Source organism: Crocodylus siamensis, chromosome 6, assembly GCF_052110815.1.
Source record: "Crocodylus siamensis isolate JL-2025a chromosome 6, ASM5211081v1, whole genome shotgun sequence".
Classification (NCBI taxonomy): Eukaryota; Metazoa; Chordata; order Crocodylia; family Crocodylidae; genus Crocodylus; species Crocodylus siamensis.
The window spans coordinates 47,612,640-47,631,585 of NC_143400.1; the positions used below are offsets into that span (position 1 = coordinate 47,612,640).

Sequence of the window (18,946 nt, forward strand, 5' to 3'; positions counted from 1 at the left end):
TCTGTGGACTAAGAGGGACTTTCCTTTTTGGCCCCCAACTTGGAGAAGTGCCCCAAGTGCTTATACTGGGTCAAGTACCCGTGGGACTATTAGGCCTGTGTTTCCCTGAGGACACAGAGCTTAAGAGGGTCTCCCCTTGGGGTGGTGGCAGCTTACTTAACCTCCGGACTCTGCAGTGGGCTCGAAAGGGGGTCTGCCAGGGCCTAGGTGCCCTTGGAGGGACGCATGGAGTCAGGAAGATGGACGCATAGTGAGGTGGGAGGCTCAATGCAGGATCTCCCTCTACTGGCCCGCCACATAACTCACATGTATTGAGGTTACTTTGGGAGACAATTTATCCATATCTCAGCAGAAGGCAGCTCAAGACCTACTGAGGAAATTTTCAGCGTGTTTTTATGACAAAGCCAGGAAGAACCATCTTACTTAATTATTACTTCATCCTAAAACCTGGTTGTCCCTTCCAAAAGAGGTTATCCTTTAGACCCAAGTGACTATGGGAAACATTAAAGAGAGAACTGCCAAATATATTGCATATGGGAGGAAATTAATAATCAATAAGTAAATGGTGCAGCCCAAGTCATCTTAGTTCCAAAACCAGGCAAAACAATCTGGTTCTGCTTTGACTATGACAAATATAATGCAGTACCTATGTCTGATGCACACTAGTATGATACTGAACATCTAAGTGACATTGTTGTGTTTTCTGGCAGCTGGGAGAAATAGGTATACTGGTTCAGGCTCACACTACACACACCAAGAATCCACCCTGAGGGTAAATCCAATTCAGTGCTAACTTGGTTGTTAAGAGACCAAGAGTGAGATTACATGTTTCAAATAATTCTTGTGAAGTGTGGTTAAAATGTGAAAGAGTGCATATTTGGGCTCCATAACTAGTGCTACATGCCTTTTAGGCTTTTTAAAGTTATGCTGCTTCAAGGGAGGATTATCATTGATTTTTTAATTAGCTAGTTTTCAGTGGGATCTGAGTATTTGACTCACAGAAAGGACCAATTTGGAGACTTCCAGCATCCTAAGATGCACCATTCCTAGCATTCCTACCGTCCTACTCCTCCTGAACTCTTCAGCAGCCGTCAAGGCATAGAAAGGAATCATCGAGTGCCTGGGGAGTTCCTCAGTGACCCACCCACCCCCAACAATGTGCACTAAATTCCTCTGACCCCTGGCCTCTAAAATACTTCAGCCACCAAAATGTTAAGTGTGAAGAGACAATCTTTTTAAGCTTAAAGGAGTAGCCGCAAAAATCAGTGGAGGTGAAGTGCAACCTTGGGCAATAGTTATCTTTGAACTGTTCTATCTAGCTCAAGCTAGGGTATTATAAGTCAGCTCCGTGGAGATAAAATGTGTAATCTGCAGTCATCCAGCACCCCAGGATGCATAGCTCCAGTACCCTCTTCCCCTGAACAACTTCCCATGATCCAAAGCTCTACTACCTAAGGGGATGTTATTAGCCCCAAACTAACAAAGCCATCTGCCCCCCATGGTTATCACCCTAGTTCATATGGCATCATGCTGCTCCAAGGACTGCCAGAGCTCTGATCCACGCTGCTAAGCTGGGAGCCAGGAACACAGCCTTCACCTCAAAGGTCTATACCTTTTAACCAGATCCACATTCCTCATCAGTAGACAGGAGAATTGCAGAGGGCGGGGGTGGTGGTGGCATGTCCTTCCTCCTCAGCCTTTCACACTCCTGGAAAAATGGCTGCCAAAACAGAGTGTGGTGCGAATATGGAGACCATGGAGACACACTTCCCTGGGCTCCAAGCTCTTGTCATGGTTAACCCCTGGCTTCTCAATAGATTCCTGTCTCCTGGCTATACTCCTGGTCACCAGACCCTCTAGTGGCACTCCACAGTTGTCCAGGTCAGAGATGGCATTAAGCCTTAACCTGTGACTTCACTGAAACTGGTCTATCTATCACTGCCTAACATGCCACAGATTTATAATAGAATACTTTAAGCAACCTGTACCACCCTCCTAGCTGAATGCTTCATATGAGACTGGCATCATGACTCTTCAAAGAGAGGGTTGGATATTCGGAAGTGCCTGGAAAGTGATATAAACTTTTGTGAATGTTATAACTTGTAAATGTTAGAACCATTTGTAAATGTTACATAAGCACTTAAATGTGCTCCTAAGAGCACAGCTAGGTATAACAGGAGCTTTTAACCTAATTTAGTTATGTGGAGAAAAGTGTTGCAGTAATTTAGGCTTTCAAAATTATGCTCAGTTGCTCATGTAACAAGGGACAGGTTTTCATTTTAATATGTCCCAGTGGGATTTATTAAAAAAAAAAAAAGCTTTGTAAAAACAAGAAAAAAAATCAGTGGTAAACAGGTTGCAGAAGGGATAAAAAAATGCACTGGAGAAAACTGGTCTTGTATCCTGGTGTCAACTAAGTCAGGGCAGTCCAACACTTCTATGTGACAAGGAGTCAGACTGCAGAAGTGGAGTCACAATAAGGGGGAGTCATGAGCCTTTTGGGCACAGTACAGCTATTTATCCCACCCTCCACCAAACTGTGAACTCATGCCCCACTACCACCACTATACTGTGACCCCATCTCCACCCCCTATCACTGAACTCTGCACCCACCCTCTCCTACCTGCCCCACTCAAGTAGTTGGACACAAGCAACAAAAGCCTGAGGAGGGAAGGGGATGCAAAGGCTTTCACTCCTGACTCACAGACTTCTCAGTGTTGATTAAAACATGAATAAAATTGATGTGAACTTAGACCAACTACATGTTACCTTGCAGGACTCACCAAACAAAATGGGCCGAATTAAACTTAGTCATTAGTATGGTAGTAATTTAAGGGACAGGCACACTAAGCTCTTACACTGGTATAATCTCCTTGTGCACCAGTGAAAATGAGGAGTAAACCCAGAATGCACTGCCCTACACTATGGGGGGTCAAGCCCCTCTGGGGTCAAGTTACTGCTGTCTGGATGGTGTGTTGGTCTCTGGCAGACATTAGACCTTGAGCTGTCAAACAAGGTAGAGGCATGTTTAGGAAGCCTGTATGGAGGAGTCATGCTGCCCCTTTTGATGGTAAAACACAAGACTCCTGGCCTAGAGCTTTCGCCTTGCACAAACTTTCCATTTGCAAAAACTTAGATGTACTCTAAGGCAAACATGACAGATGCTAGAGGCTATCAAAAAAAATTCCAGAAACATGGCATGGATACTTATTCCTTCTAACTCCTCTCAGCCACTGGCAATTTTATGCTATTTGGAGCCCTAGGAACTGACTACTAGGGCTGTGTGACATTTCACCAGCCATTTCATTTTGACACTGTTTCAACTCATTTTGAGGTCAAAATGAAACAAAGGGCTTCAAAAGAGCCCAAAACAAAATGAGGCTAGTCAAAACATTTAAAAAGTTGAAACATTTTGACCATAGTACTGGGGATGGGAAGTCAGTCCAGCTGGGCTGACTTCTCATCCCTGGCACGAGATCGGGCTGGGCACAGGGTGTCAGTCCAGTTGGACTGACTTCCCATCCCCAGTACTATGGTCAAAATGTCTTGCACCAGGGATGGGAAGTCAGCCCAGCTACATAAGCACTTAATGTTCTTCTAGGAGCGCAGCTAGTTTTAACAGGAGGCTGTAATGTCTAGCAGTTATTTGAAGAGAAGTATTGCACTGATTTATTCCTTCAAAATTATGTTCAGTTGATCAGCTTACAGAGAACAGGTTTTAATTTTTATTTGTCCAGCTGAGATTTATTAAATAATCTCTGCAATAGCATGACATGTAGTTCATTTATAAACATGCTGCAGAGCAGATAGCAAAAAAAAATTATTACACTCAAGTGGCCTTGTAGCTTACTGTCAACTATGTCAGGGCAATCCAACTTTTCTATGTGATGACTGGCCAGATCCCAGCAGTCTTTCCTGTCCATGTTCAGGGGGCTGGACCCAGTGATCTTCAAGGCCCCCTCCAGCTCCTGACAGCTATGAAACTATGAAATGCCCTGATGACTTAAAACAATGGGGCTGCAGTAGGTTGGGCCATGAGCTTCCCAGGCACAGCACAAGAAGGAACCCAAGCCCCTCCACTGAGCTGTGAACTCATGTCCCACCATCACTGCACTGGGACCCCATCTTCACGGCCAATCACTGAACTGAGTACCTACTATCTCCTGCTTGACCCCACCCAAGGAGTGGAGGCACAAGCAGCAGAAGCCTTAGTAGGAAAAGGGAGCCTAGAGACTCTTACTTCTGTTGCAATTGGAGTGATGGGGAAAGAGCTGGCTGGGTAGCAGCTAAGGACACCAGTTGGAAAGCCTTAGTCTAAATAATTTCTTGGTTGAGTTTGGCCGATGACATACAATGGCTGGATACAGAAAGTATTTACAGACTTTCCAGTGGTGGTTAAAACATGAGTAAAAATTAATGTTAAATTAGACCAACTACAGTTGACTTTACAGGACTCACCAAAACAAACAAACAAATAACCCCCCCCAAAAAAACACAGAACAAACCCAGTTTAGTCATTAGCAAGATAGTAACACAAGAGACAGGCACGCTAAAAACTTACACAAGTGTAATATGCTTGTTCACAAAAAAATGACCTACACTTTGGGAGGTCAAGTCCCTCTGGGGTCAAGTTACTGCTAGGTGGATGATCTACTGAGTTTGGGCAGACATTTGACCTTGACCTGTAGAAAAGGGTAGGGGCATATTAAGGAAGCCCTGGAAAGCAATCACGGTGCCTTTTTCAATGGTAAAAAACAAGAATCCTAGCATGCGTCTTTTCATTTAAAAAGAGTTTTCTTCCATGTGTTCTATGGTGCACATGGCAGGTGCAATGGACTATCAGAAGACTGCCTGACACATGGTGTAAGCACTTAATCCTCCTAACCCCTCTCAGCCACTGGCAATGCTATGCTATTTGGCCCCCTGGGAACTGACTAGGTGCCCTCAGTTTCAAGGCAGTGGAATAGGACTTCATGAGGTGCTACTATCTAGAAACAGAGGCAAAGTGAAGATACCCAGTAAAAAGGCAAAGCATCTTACTGACATGAAGACAGATGAGGGCAGGTTGTTCCCACATAAATTAGTAGGCACCCGTATTGCATGATATTCATGAGGTCTCAGTTTAAGCAGCTTCTTTTAGTAAGCATGTTGGCATCTAAATCTCCTTTCAAACAGCAGGCACTCAGAATGGAGGTTTTTCCAGAAATATGAACCTTTAAAAATCTGGCCTTCTGGTCCATTTCAAAGTCTACATATTCTCAAATCTCTTTGTGACAGATGGGGAAAGAGACTGAGGCAGCTATTTGGTATATAAAGTAAAACAACTGGGGTGGGGAAAGCTGGGTACCAGCCTTTGGTGCCATCCTCAAGGGTGTACCAGAATCACCCTACCCTTTCCCAGGAACTTTGCCAAGGCAGGAATAGCCCTGCACTTCCCAAACATAGGAGTTGGAAAGCTATAATACCATACACAATCATGTGTCAAGGTGGAGGGGGAGAAGAACAGCAACCCCACAGTGGGGGATGCACTATACCCCCCCTGCATTCAGTATTATATCTGTTAGGTAAGGGGGAAATGAGAGGCAATATACACCACAGGGCTGCTGCTGCAGCAGCCACCCTAGTAGCAATGCTGCTTGAATGCCAAAAAAAGGCAGAGTCAGGAGTCTGTCCCCCTTTCTCTCTCGTTTGTCATGGCCTGCAGAATTTCTCCCTGACTGACTCGCACCAGCCCCATGTGCTGAAGGAACTTTCCATGCCTCTTGCTATTTGTCACGTACAGCATCATTATCCAAGCCACAAAAAGACTACTGATATTCATAGCCACAGGTAGGCTAGATGCCAAGGATACAGAACCCTCTTTCTGATGTATCATTTCAGTATGAAAACACTATCAAAAGAGGATTCTTCATTCCATGTGCACATGTAGGATAAAGGGAAACTTAACATGAAAAAGAAGGTTTGAAACGCATAAGTGTGGAAAGCATATTATGCCAGTCATTTTGCAATAAAAATCCACTCAGCAGGGATATCTGCCAAATAAAAGTGGGCTGCAGCTTACACAAAAGTAGACAATAGGGGAGACAACGACATATATGCTAGATCCTTGCCTGGTTTAAATCGCCATTCAATGATTAAAAATGGTACATCTGACTCCCCCTGCCAGAAATTGAGGCAGCTCCACAGAAGTCACTAATTTAGGTCCTCCCACAGCATCAATCAATCAGATTCAGTCCAGCTCAATAGACCTATGCTTATTTGCTTAGGATCTAGGTCTATATGTTGAGATCTAGTTCTCCTCGCATGCACATCAGTCTTACACAGGCTGTTCACACTGTTTGCTACAATGGCACCACTCCTTTTTTACAAGCGTGAAGAAAAGTTGTGGCTTTTGTTTGCCGGTGGTCATGAAACATTTCTAGGAACAACCTACTCACTTGTATGGTTGCTATTAGTCAAAAACATACCCAATGCTGCCCAAAAAGTCACAGAGCAACAGCAGGTTTACTAGGGAAAGTTGGGCAGCTGGTAGTCAGGGAACAACAGAGTAAGCCAGTTTCCTCACAGCAGCAAGGATCTCCTTGTTCCTCAGACTGTAGATGATGGGATTCACTGTGGGAGGCAGTACTGAATATATGATACTCACTATGATATCCAGCCCAGATGCGGTTTTGGAAGTAGGTTTGAAGTATGCAATCATGACAGAAAAGATAAGGAGGGACACCACAATAATGTGAGGGAGGCATGTAGAAAAGGCTTTATACTGTCCCTGCTCTGAGGGGATTCTCAGCACTGCACTGAAGATCTGAATGTAGGATGCTACAATGAAAATAAAACAGCACAAAATTAAGAAGATAGTGAATAGTATCAGACAGAGTTCCCTGAAATATGTGTCTGAGCAGGAGAGCTTCAGGAGTGGAAGGATTTCACAGAAGAACAAGTCCACCACATTGCCTCCACAGAAGCTGACTATAAACATGTTCCAAGTGTGCATGATAGAGTTGAGCATCCCTGCTACCCAGGCACTGGATGCCATTTGGACACATGCTCTTCTGTTCATGACCATCTCATAGTGCAAGGGCTTGCAGATGGCAATGTAGCGGTCATATGCCATGACAGTGAGAAGAGCAAAATCTGCTCCTGCCAAGAAAAGAAAGAAAAAAACTTGGGTGGCACACCCAGTGGAGGAGATAGTTCTGCTGTCCAGAAGGGTGTTGGCCATGGCTTTAGGGATGATGACACAAACGGTTCCCAAATCCAGGATGGACAGGTTCATCAGGAAGAAGTGCATAGGGTTGTGGAGACTGTGGTCTTGAAATACAGCCACGATGATGAGAAGGTTCCCTGACAGGGATGTGATGTAAATCACTAGGAACATGATAAAATACAAAATTTGCAACTCCCAAACATCAGAGAATTTCAGGAGGATGAACTCGGACACAGAGCTCTGGTTGGACATTTTCTTCCTTGCAGCATTGTGGGCTACCTGCAGAAGCACTGATAGATACAAAAGCCCGGAGTTAGATTGACCATATAACTGCCCACTTGAAAAAAACTACTGAATCTCCTAGATACTGAACCCTCCCTGATGCTAGTCAGTGGGCTGAATTTAGCTCCTGCTGGTTTTTGACCAGAAATATATGGTATGTAATCATGCCATTGAGTTACTCTTGATTAACTGCAGGAGTTAACAAAAGGGTAAAATAACCACATTCTGAACATGAGCATCCCCCCAATTAACACAGCACAGGGGTGGATCATTTGTGCCCAGTGACACAAAAGCATTTACATCAGGAGAGATTCAAGGAGCACCAGGACCATTGGTTTTAGATGACAGGACAGATCTGTATCTGTGACCCCATGTCACAAAAGGTTAACCACAGCACCGGGGCAGACCCTGATCTAGTCTGTTTATCTAGTCTGATATCTAGTCTGTTGATCTAGTCTGTTATCACCATTTCATAATTGTCTACATCACTCCTTTTCTGGGAAAAGGAACTGGCAAACAGACAAGCAGACAAATATCTATGTTAAATGAACATTCTTAAGTGGTCAGAGAGAAACGAGGAACACATGTCCCTCTCTCTTTCTCTCTCTCTCCTTCTCTCTGTTTCCTTTATTTTCTCTTTCCCACTGTTCTGTATGTTAGGTCCCTGCATCAGAGTCTGCCACTTCATGGTTACAGCTCTGTGCCTTTGCCTTTTCTCTCAATGTTCTGCCCTTTATTTCTGATGATAACCACTGCCCTGCACTACTTCAGGACTACCTTGGATGGGCTCCCTGAAAAAAAAAATTCCACCTAAAGGGATGATGTTCGAGGGAACTGAAGTTCAAAGTAGCTTAGTTTGATTGGGCTCAGTCCACTTAGGAGGGGAGGGAAGCCAAACTGCAGTAAAGCTGCTCTGTTGTGATTACAAGAGCCAAATGGTTTTTTTTCAGCATAATGTGCTGAAGTGGTAAGTAGCCACCTAACTCCATTTCTGTCTGTCTGTCACAACTGGGTATGCTCAGTATACTGCACCAAACCCAAAAACACGCCCCTTCAAAACAGGCTTACCATGCACATGCAAAATAACAGACAAGTCCTTACAAGTATGTTACAGGAAATAATTTGACAACAAAGTGCATGACCCTCCCTCTTAGCCCAAGAGCTTAGTCTCAGGGATCAAGACAAGGTGGGGTATAGATTCTACCACCCAGAGAGGATTTGATACTGTATCTGCCACTTTGCAGCAAAATGATCTAACAACCAGGTAATATAAGTAGCATCCCAATTTTTCACAGTGAAATGAGGTTTCACTCAGGGTGTCTGCACATGGGTGTAATGAGATCCAGTTGAACAGCTCTGAACATTAGTTCAGATTATAGATCAACAGATTCAAGTTGCAGTGAGGGAAGCTTAGGTTACATATTAGGGCTGTGTGAAGCTTCAGGTGGTGATTCGATTCAGAGGCGATTCGGCCCGATTTAGTGACCAAATCTCTGAATCTGAATCAAATCAGGGGGCCAATTAAAAGGTCTGAATTGAATCAGAAAGGATTCAGAGAGCTTCAAGGATTCTGGCAGACCCTGGTGGCTGCAGCACGGAGCTGCAGCTGACTCTGAGCTGGTAAATACTAGGGGCAGGGCAGGAGGGGCTGGGGAAGGGGAGAAAACCCCTGGTGCTCACCGGGTGCTGCCAGGCAGGGGGGCAATCCCTGCTGACCCCCACTTCCCCATGTTGTATGGGGAGGTTCTGCATGAGCCCCCCCACAACTGCACACTCCCCCAGCCAACCTACAGCTGCCCTGCCCCAGACTGGCTCCAGCCCTTTAAGAAAAAAAAAACAGAGGAAACCTGTGGGACTCACTGCTACAGCAGCAGTCTTGGGGCTTCAGGGGGATGCGGGGCAGTGAGGGGCAGCAGGAATCACCTCCCCCCACCCCATCCCTGCCTGCAGGAATGGTGAGTGTGGGGCTTTTCTCCAGTTTTTTTTCCTTAAAGGGCCAGAGCTGGCTGAGGTGGGGCTGGAGGAGCGAGGGGGGATTGGAGGGCTTGTGCAGAGCCTCCCATGCAGTGGGGGGCAGCAGGGATTGCTCCCCTGCCTGCCAGCACCTTGTGAGCACCGGGTCTTTTCTTTTTCCAAAGAGCCAGGAGCTGGGGCAGGCATGGGCCATTGCCGGGCTGGGGGATGGGCCTGGCTGATTCAGAGATTCAGCAGCAGCTTTGCACAGGCCTATTACATGTTAGGGAAAACATTTCCACTAGGAGGATTGTAAAGCACTGGAACAGGCTAGCCCGAGACGTTGTGGACTCTCCCTTCTGAGAGGTTTTAAGACGAGGGTAAATAAATCCTTGGCTGGAATGATTTAGTTTGGGAAGGCCCTGTTTTGTACAGCAGTTGGACTATACGATTGCCTGAGATCCCTTCCAACCCTAATATTCTATAATTCTATCATAGAGAGAAAAACAGAGAGACAGACAGATGGATAATCTGTACTATTAGCAGTCCCCCCCCACCCCATTCTCCCTTCCTCTCTCTACCCATTTTCATTTGCCTTGTTTTGCATGGCTGCGTTTATTCCTGCTGCCCTTCTGTCTTTTATCATTACATTGACCTGGCTTTTACAATCTGCCATGTACATTCTCTAACCCAATTTACCACCATGTAGAAATGGTGTAGCGATTCTCCTATATACTTCTAAAATCTGGTATAGACATACGTGAATAATCTTTGTTATTGTTATGCCTTTCTACCGGATGTAACCAGGCAGAAATCTTTCCACCTTCATTTTCTGAAAATAACTACTGCCTTGGGCCATCTCATGGGTTCTCTACATAAAGTCCCACATAGCAATAGGCTCCTTATCCAGCAAAGTGGTGAAATACAAGAGGATTAGCCCAGTTGCTTTAAAGCCAAGCCAGAAGTCCTGTAGTCTGCATTGAAGTAGTGTTTATTTATTTTGGCTCAGTACACATTAGACAGGAGGAAGCCAAAGGAAAATTGTCCAATTAATGAAGTTCAACTAAACCACCTAAAAACTTAACTTAGACTGCGAACCTACCAGAGCATCACAGGTAGAAAAGCCCTAATTTTTCTCTACTTAAAATTCAGCTGACAAGAAAAATCTGGAAAGAATACATAGTGTCCTTGAGTGGTTGGTCTTTACATCAGACTTAGGATCGGAGGGTCATATGAATGTAGGGCTGTAAGGAGCTTCATGGGGCTATCAGGATTGCCCATTCCTCAGAGTAGGGTAGCTTGACTAAACCATCCCAGGTAGAAGGGATTACATGCCTTTTATAATCCCATAGTAGCTCTGAAACCAAAAGTAAACTTACTGTAATTCTGTGTGAGATTTTGTCCCTGTTCAGATGTCTTCCCACTTCAAACACCAGAGTTCTTGGAATCTACCCATCTCTCCAGATATGTATGCACTGACAAGATCTCTCTCTGTGTCCCTCTCTTTCTCTCTGCCCTGTTTATCAATCCCTATTCTCTCACTATTTATCAGTCTACATACGTGGCAATGCACCTTCAGGAAATATTCTGAGATTGCTTTCAGTTTGCAAATGGCTTGTGTAGGTAACCTCTATGCAGTGGAAGAGTATTTATCAGTGTCTAGCCCAATATCCTTCCAGACACGCATTCCCAGGAGTCCTGAACAAAGCCTAAGCAAAGGTGCCAGCTGACTTGGATAACTATGTCAGGCACCTGGCTAGGGGCCAGGACTAGATATGTTTGGGAAACATTATGATGAAACAGCATTGTGCCCCCCTAGAACTGGTTTACCATTTCTCATGTATTTTGTTTGAAATGCTTTGGGTCCAAGGCACTTTTCCTTTCTACTCACTTCTAGGCCTCCATGCTTTGAGACAGACAAGCCACATACAGGACTTTTTAGCCCCTTAGCCACAGAGCAGCAGGCTTCTTTAGAACAAGGGACATGGTGTTGCAAAAATTCCAGGTTGCAAAAATTCCAGGTTCCTAAGACACATCATCCCTTACATTGCTGTCTCCAAACCCACACCATCCCTGCTAATGAACACTGTGCTCAGATCTCTTTTTCTTGCTGCAGTGTTTCAAACACACTGAATATGGCTGCTATAATGGCACCTTCATGCTTCTGTGATACAAGGTGGCAAAGGAGAGGTATGTAACTTGAGACAACTGCAGCCTTTGATTCAGCAGAATGATCCCTCTGGATATGGTTAGCTTATCTTTCTGACGGCAAACCATCTTTAGTTCTCTAGGATTTCCCTGGGGCCTGAAGACCTCCTGATCTTCTACCTCTTCCCCATACAAGCATCTGCTGCACAACAGTTGATTGTATGCATCTTCCATGTATGTCTTGGTTCCTCCACCTGGAGGGGTTGTGTGTACTCACTTTGGGGATTATGATCCATGTTTGGATCTACTGAGCCTCCACAGTTTCACCTCCCATGATGGGCCCCTTACCAACTTGGTTTCCCCCCAGAGATTCAATGACTGCCGGCTGAGCTTGGCAGACAGGCACCTTGCAAACCCAAGGTGCTTCTGCTTGAAGGCTTTGATGGCAGTGGTGTTGGTGAAGGATGCCACATTCCGCAGACTGATCTAGATTGCGTTGATGTGGGCACTCTTCTGAGATACAGATGCTATGGTCTTACAGCTATTTTCCAGGACTTTCTGGGTGAGTGCTTAAAGCAGAAGGCTATCATGCCAAAGGTTGTTGACAATTCCAACACCACAGTAATGTCAGGTTACTAACCTCAGAGGACAAACACACCCTCTAAATCCAGAGAACGTGAAGGTATATACCATGCCAGGGGGACTGCAAATTCATACCAATGCCCCACTGCAGGCAGGGAGGGAAACTATATTGATGTCTTCCTATCCATCGGCATTTCATACCAAATAATCTACTATAAAGGTTCCACTGGAAGTGCTGACCACCATGAGGTGGGAAGAGTAATTCAAAAGTCCTTTTTCCTTCCTGGTTCTGAAAGGTAGCTTTGAATTGTTACCAGGATCCAAGCACAGGATGTCAGCATCAGTAGAAACTAAGGCAATGTGGAGAGTGTTGACAAAGTGCTTTCAAGTAGGAAGCCAAACTGGCTTTTGTAACAGGAGAGGTTTGATTAACTCGGAAGATTCCCCACCCCCCCCAAATTTAAAAATCATCAGTTTCAGTGGAGCCAAAGCACATTGGTTGGAAAGCCAATTAGGTAGGGTGCAGCTACCTAAGAATCCACTTCTCCAAGCCCTATTCACAAGATGGTGGCAGAAACTGCAGTACATGAGAGAGATACAATACAGAGGCTCGTATAATGCTAAGTAACAATAAGAAGGCATCAGAGACAGCAAGTAAACCTTCTGAACCTTCCAAAAAAGGAAAGAATTGCAATTCCACTAACCAGACACTAAATTATATTTCTGTTAAGTTCATTCAGGAACTCACCAGCATCCTGGGCAGAAAGCCTCAGGTAAAACAGATCTCAAAGAAACACAAGTTTCCCCCAAGAAAGGGCATGAGTCTGGTAAGATGCTGATCAGTCATAATTCAGTCAGCAATTAAGAGGTTCACAGCTGTGCTCACCATGTAGCTTAGCAGAAAGAAATGGAATAATAAAGCCTACATATCAGGAATTTTCTTAAATCCCAACAGAAGGATTATGAGATGTCTGTTTGTTTCCTTTTGCATTATGCATGGTTTCTACCTAGAGAAAATGTAACTAACACTTGATGAAAGCCAGAGCAAGACACTGTCCAATGGTTTAGTCCACCAAATAGACACCTTATGGACATAGGCCCTTAAAGGTAATCATTATAATTGAATTCTTGAAAAATATACATCCTGAAGATATGTAAGTTGGTTTGTAAACTTTTTTTCATATTAGTCTTAAGATTTTGTCAAACATTGAAGCAAGGAAGGGAAGGGCCTAGTATGCTTTTAATATAATGTTTTGGGGGTTTTTTCTTGGACTTTAACAGGATGGAATAGAATTGCATTTAGTCATCTATTGGGATCTCATCCAATAGGTTAATGTTTATTAATCCCATGGTTTTATAAAGAATTATTTCTTCCTTTTTTGCAAGATGAATGGTTGAGACAAGATTGGAGTTTATATTCTTGGGACAGATTACTGATTCCTAGCAGTAGATCTAGGGCTTTGAAATGGGAGATACAGCTGGCATCATAATGTTGGCAACAAACTCAGTCTGGTTTCTGTGTGGCCAGCCTGATCACTAGTCATAATGAACTTTCAGAAGTGCCCACTCATATTTTACAAGCCGGGAGATGAAGAAGGTTCATTGATCAGTTAAAACACATGTTGCTGGTCCCTATTCAAGAGGGCATTTGATAGTTCCGTAGCTAATGTTTGGGTCAAGGCATTGTGGGTCACTCCCACCTCCGTGCTCTAGGTAATAAAATTTACAAGTACTAAGGCAAAGTGGCAACTTCTGGTACTGGTCCCAGATATTTGGTACCATGGAAACTGACTTTGTCCCCTCAGTTTCAAGGCACTGCAGTTGGCCCTAATCAGGTCCTAACAACTAGAGAGAGGTAATGTGAAGACACCCAATAACAAGGCAGGGGACAGTGCTGAAGTGCAGACAGATGAGGGCTGGCTGTTACAATATGAATTAGAAGACACCTTTCTATCAGCTGGAAAAACACCTCTAATATCAGAATGTATTGGGTTTTGCAAATGGTGAATGCTATTTTTATGATATAAGTGAGTGTTCACTTTAACCATGGGTGTCTTAAGAGCTTGCCTGGCTAAACATTTCAAACCATGGGAACTCAGAATGAAAACTTTTCTGGAAGTCTGGGCCTTTAAAATTCTGGCCTACTGGTGCTTTTTCAAAAGTCTACCCTGTTTGAAATGTCTATGTGGCAGATGGGGAAAGAGATAGAAGAAGTTAAATGGTATATAAAGTAACATGACTCAGTAACAAAATAAACTCACCCTGAAACTTTCCAATGGCAGGAATAGCCTTGCACAGTCCAACTATCGGAGCTGAACACAGGAGAGGCTTCATTAACCAGGGAACCACACACCATTGCATATCAGTGGGGAAGGGGACAAGACTGCCACCTCACCAGATCTTTGCTAGTGCTTTCTCAGCCCTGCACTCATTATTTTATATATTAAAGGATGGGGATGAGAAGCAGTATACACCACAGAACTGCTGCAGCAGCAGCCACAGAAGTAATAATTCAGCTTCAATGCAGAAAGCAGGCAAAGGGAAACACTCTGTTCACCTCCTCACTGCTCCCTTGTGGTTTGCATGATTCTTCCCTCCCTGCCCTCTACCAACCCCATGTACTGATGCTGATCAACTGCAAATAACTTTGAAGGGCTAAATCAATGCAATACCCATGTTCTTGCATGTATGTCAGACACAACATCAGTAACCAAGCCAAGAGAAAATTCCTCATGTACGAAGTCAGGACAAGAAACACAGCTTCTCTTATATTGTTTAAGCATGAAAACACAGCAAAGAATGCCATATGTAATGTCACTTGCACATGTGTGATCATGGGAAATTTACAATGAAACAGCAAGATTCAAACCACATAATCATGCAGAATCCTCAAAGGGTGGGGAGTACGTTTATACCAACTGTTTTGATATCAAAATTGGCTCTCTGTGAATATCTGCCAAATATAAACTAGACTTCATCTTAGAGAGTATTGGAGAAGTATAAGAGGGACAAATACATATATGTAAGATCTACGTCATATTTAAATTGGGAGGCATGATTCCCCTGGTGGAAATGGAGGCAGTTCCACTATAGTCACTAAGTACATCCTCCCACAGCATCAATCAGTCAGTTTCCATCCAACTCAATGGAGTCATGAACATTTGGTGAAGATCTAGCTTTAAATGTTTAAATTTAGTCCTTCTTTCACACATATCACTCTTACAAGGCAGTTCACGCTGTTTTTTTTGCAGTGGTGCCACTTCTACGTTACAAGCCTGAAGAAAAGACTGAGCTTTGGTTTGCATTGGTCATGAAACCATCCTGAGAAGAATTTAACTCATTTGTGTTGTTGCTATTTCTCAAAGACATACTTGACACTTCCCAAGATGCACAGATGGACAGCAAGTTCATTTGAGAAAGATGGGCACCTGGAAGTCAGTGAAGAACAGACAGTGAGCCAGTTTCCTCAGAGCAGCAAGAATCTCTTTGTTTCTCATGCTATAAATGATGGGATTCATTGTGGGAGGTACTACTGAATATATGACAGCCACTACGAGATCCAGCCCTGATGGGATGTTGGAGGTAGGTTTGAAGTATGCAAAAGTGACAGAAAAGACAAGCAAGGAGACAACAGTGAGGTGAGGGATGCAGGTGGAGAAGGCTTTATGCCGGCCCTGTTCTGAGGGGATTCTTAGCACTGCAGTGAAAATCTTAATGTAGGACACAACAATGAAAATAAAACTGCCCAACATTAAGCAGATGCTGAATAATATCAAGCAGAGTTCCCTAAAAAATGTGTCCAAGCAGGAGAGCTTGAGGAGCCGTGGGATTTCACAGAAGAACAAGTCCACCACATTGCCTCCACAGAAGTTCAATGCAAACGTGTTCCAAGTGTGCATGATGGAATTGAGTATGCCTGCTACCCAGGCACTGGATGCCATTTGCACACATGCTCTTCTGTTCATGACCATCTCATAGTGCAATGGCTTACAGATGGCAACATAGCGGTCATACGCCATGACAGTGAGAAGGGACAAATCTGCTCCAGCAAAGAAGATAAAGAAAAAAACTTGAGCAGCACACCCAGCATAAGAGATTGTTCTGATGTTCAGCAGAGAGTTGACCATAATTTTGGGGATGATGACAGAAATGGCTCCAATGTCCATGACGGACAGGTTCATTAGGAAGAAGTGCATGGGGTTGTGGAGATGTTGGTCAAGGACTACAGCAATGATAATGAGAAGGTTACCCACCAGGGCTGTGAGGTAAATGACGAGGAACATGAAAAAATACAAAATCTGCAACTCCCAAACATCAGACAATCTGAGGAGGATGAACTCGGACACAGAGCTTTGGTTGGACATTTTCTTCCTTGCACCATTGTGGGCTGCCTGTAGATGGAATGACAGATACAAAATCCAACAGTTAGATTCTTCATAAAACTGTCCACCTGTAAAAATCCACTGAATCTCCTAGAGGCAGAGTCTTCCCTGATGTTATTCTATTGGCTGCATTAACCAGTCTTGCTGGTTTCTATCAGGAGGACTTGGTGTGCCATCACCCCACCAAGTTACTCTTGGATAATTGTAGGAGGTAACAAAAGGGTAAAATAAACATACTCTGATTGGTGAGCACCTTCCCACACCCCAAATAACAGAGGGCCAAGGGTGAATTATTTGAGCACTATGACACATAAGCATTTACACTCATGGAGATTCAAGGTGCATCAGGACCATTGGTTTTGAAGGACAGGAGAGATGGGAATAGTGAGAAAGGAATAACAGTGTCTCCATTTCACAAAAAGTAAAGTGAAGCACCTTAGATCAGATTGTGATGTAGTCTGTTTTATCAACAACATTTCCTGTTGACCTATATCATTCCTATTCTGAGAAAAGAGACTGGCAAACAGACAAGCTGATATATGAAAATACCATTTTCTAGCCATCAACATATACCTATGTTAAATAAACATTCTTAAGTGGTCATAGAGGAAAATGAAACAAATTTTCTTTCCAACTCCCTCCCCACCTCATTGAAGTTTCCTTTAATTTCTCTTTTTCACTATTCTAAGTTAGGTCCCTCCATTGGATGCCTACCACTTTCTGGATACTTTTCTATGTCTTTTATTTTTCTCTCAATGTTCTGCCCTTTTTTCTGATGGTATCCACTACCCTGCACCACCTTAGGACTACTTTGCATGGGGGGCCCTCAAAAAAATGCATTCCACATCAAGGGATAATGAGCAAGGGAACTGAACTTTATTAGTTCAAATTAAATACATAGATTACTACATTAATGTTGCAGTGAAGGGAGCTTAAGTTATATTTTAGATAAAACTTTTTTTTACTAGGAGGGTATGAAAGCACTGGAACAGGCTATACAGCGAGCTTGTAGAATCTCCCTTCTTAGAAGTTTTTATGACTAGGGCAGAGAAATCCTTGGCTGGAATGACCTAGATTCTAGATGGTGTTCCTTTGATCAGGGGTGAGACCTGCTGAGGTCTCTTCCAACCCTTATGTTCCATTATGCATTCATAGGCCGAAAGACAGAAAGATAGTCAGTTAGATAATTTGTGCTATTCACAGCCCGCCCCGCCCCCCGCTTCCCGTCTCCCATATTCTCCTTTATCCTTTTATCTCTCTACCTTTTTTTTTCTTTATTTGCCTTATTTGGAATGGCTTAATTTGTTCCTGAAGCCCTTCTATCATTCAGCATCATATTGACCTGGACCCACAAACCCTGTAACCCAGCTTACCAGCACTTACAAACATTGTAGGAATTCTCCTGTATACTTCTAAACCTCATGGGTTCTCTGCATAGAGACCCTCAAAGCAATGGGTTTCTTATCCAGCAAAGTGGTAAAGTGCCAGTGTAGCCCTGTGGGGTCAGGCCATCTCTCAGGATCTCAATATTGCGCTGTTAGACAGGAGGGTGTGGCACAATTGCATATATACAAACAAATCAATTAGGTGCATACATACACACACTACCAGCTCAGGCACATACACAACCAAATCAGCCTAGGTACATGCATACCTATCACCAATTCAAGCACATACACTATACACCCCAAAAGTTAGACACAGATCACTAATTCATATATCATGCACACACTCACCAGTTCCCACACATACAACCCACCTACACATACACACAGGTAAGTTCCTAATTTAGATGGTACAGTGTGTATTAGTCTGCTTGGGGTTACCTGGGGGATAGTTCAGGTGAGAGAAAGCGTAGGAAGTGAAAGTTGCCAGAACCAGGATTAGAACTGGTGAACTACAGAGAAGCTGGCGAAGGAACTGAAGGTTTACTTAAGGTAGACAGGGACTGGAAACAGAGGCAGACAACTGAGATATTGGGAGGAGGGGTAGATAAGTGGTGGCAAGGAGACAGCCAGGAAAAAAACTGAGGCAGAAACCTTGTTGCTCAGGGGAAAAGGAAAAGGCAATGGAGATGAGACAGTAGCAAAGAAACAGGGGGGTTGGAGGCAGAGAGGAGCTCAGGACAGGTGTTGGAGGTGGCAGTGAGCCAAAAGCGGGAGAGGGAGAAATGAGACAGAAGTTAGAGGGGTGAGGGACAGAGATTGGAGGAGGGCCCAACCATAGTAAAGCAAAACCCAACTTAGGGGTCCAGATAACAGTTTTATTACACAGACAACACACTACACAGCCCCATGAAGTTATTGGTTCACACACACACACACACACACACACGCCGTCACAATGGCAGCAGGAGAAAGAGACTCAGTGGAAGGGTTGGAGTCCAGGTAGG

At 44.0% G+C, this 18,946-nt stretch overlaps 2 protein-coding genes across 3 annotated transcripts; both read right to left on the reverse strand.

The window, feature by feature from the left end:
• Window positions 1-6,532: 6,532 nt before the first annotated feature.
• Window positions 6,533-7,459, reverse strand: LOC149862685 (olfactory receptor 14A16-like). The gene has a single exon (XM_090054056.1). It carries the CDS (start codon window positions 7,457-7,459, stop codon window positions 6,533-6,535), a length of 927 nt encoding a protein of 308 aa, XP_089910182.1.
• A 4,617-nt stretch (window positions 7,460-12,076) lies between these two features.
• LOC149862686 (olfactory receptor 14L1-like) lies at window positions 12,077-16,536 on the reverse strand. 2 transcript variants are annotated; one of them, XM_090051697.1, is made up of 2 exons: window positions 15,631-16,536; window positions 12,077-12,100 (listed from the first exon to the last, which is right to left on the reverse strand). In XM_090051697.1, exons 1-2 carry the CDS (start codon window positions 16,534-16,536, stop codon window positions 12,077-12,079), a joined length of 930 nt encoding a protein of 309 aa, XP_089907823.1. The 2 variants fall into 2 exon arrangements, with proteins under 2 accessions (XP_089907823.1, XP_089907822.1); XM_090051696.1 differs by lacking the exon at window positions 12,077-12,100 and having other exon boundaries at window positions 15,580-16,536.
• Between the last annotated feature and the right edge of the window lie 2,410 nt (window positions 16,537-18,946).

Excerpts from the sequence above, each read along its gene's own strand:
- LOC149862685 (XM_090054056.1), bottom strand. The coding sequence starts at position 7,459 with ATGTCCAACCAGAGCTCTGTGTCCGAGTTCATCCTCCTGAAATTCTCT.
- LOC149862686 (XM_090051696.1), bottom strand. The coding sequence starts at position 16,536 with ATGTCCAACCAAAGCTCTGTGTCCGAGTTCATCCTCCTCAGATTGTCT.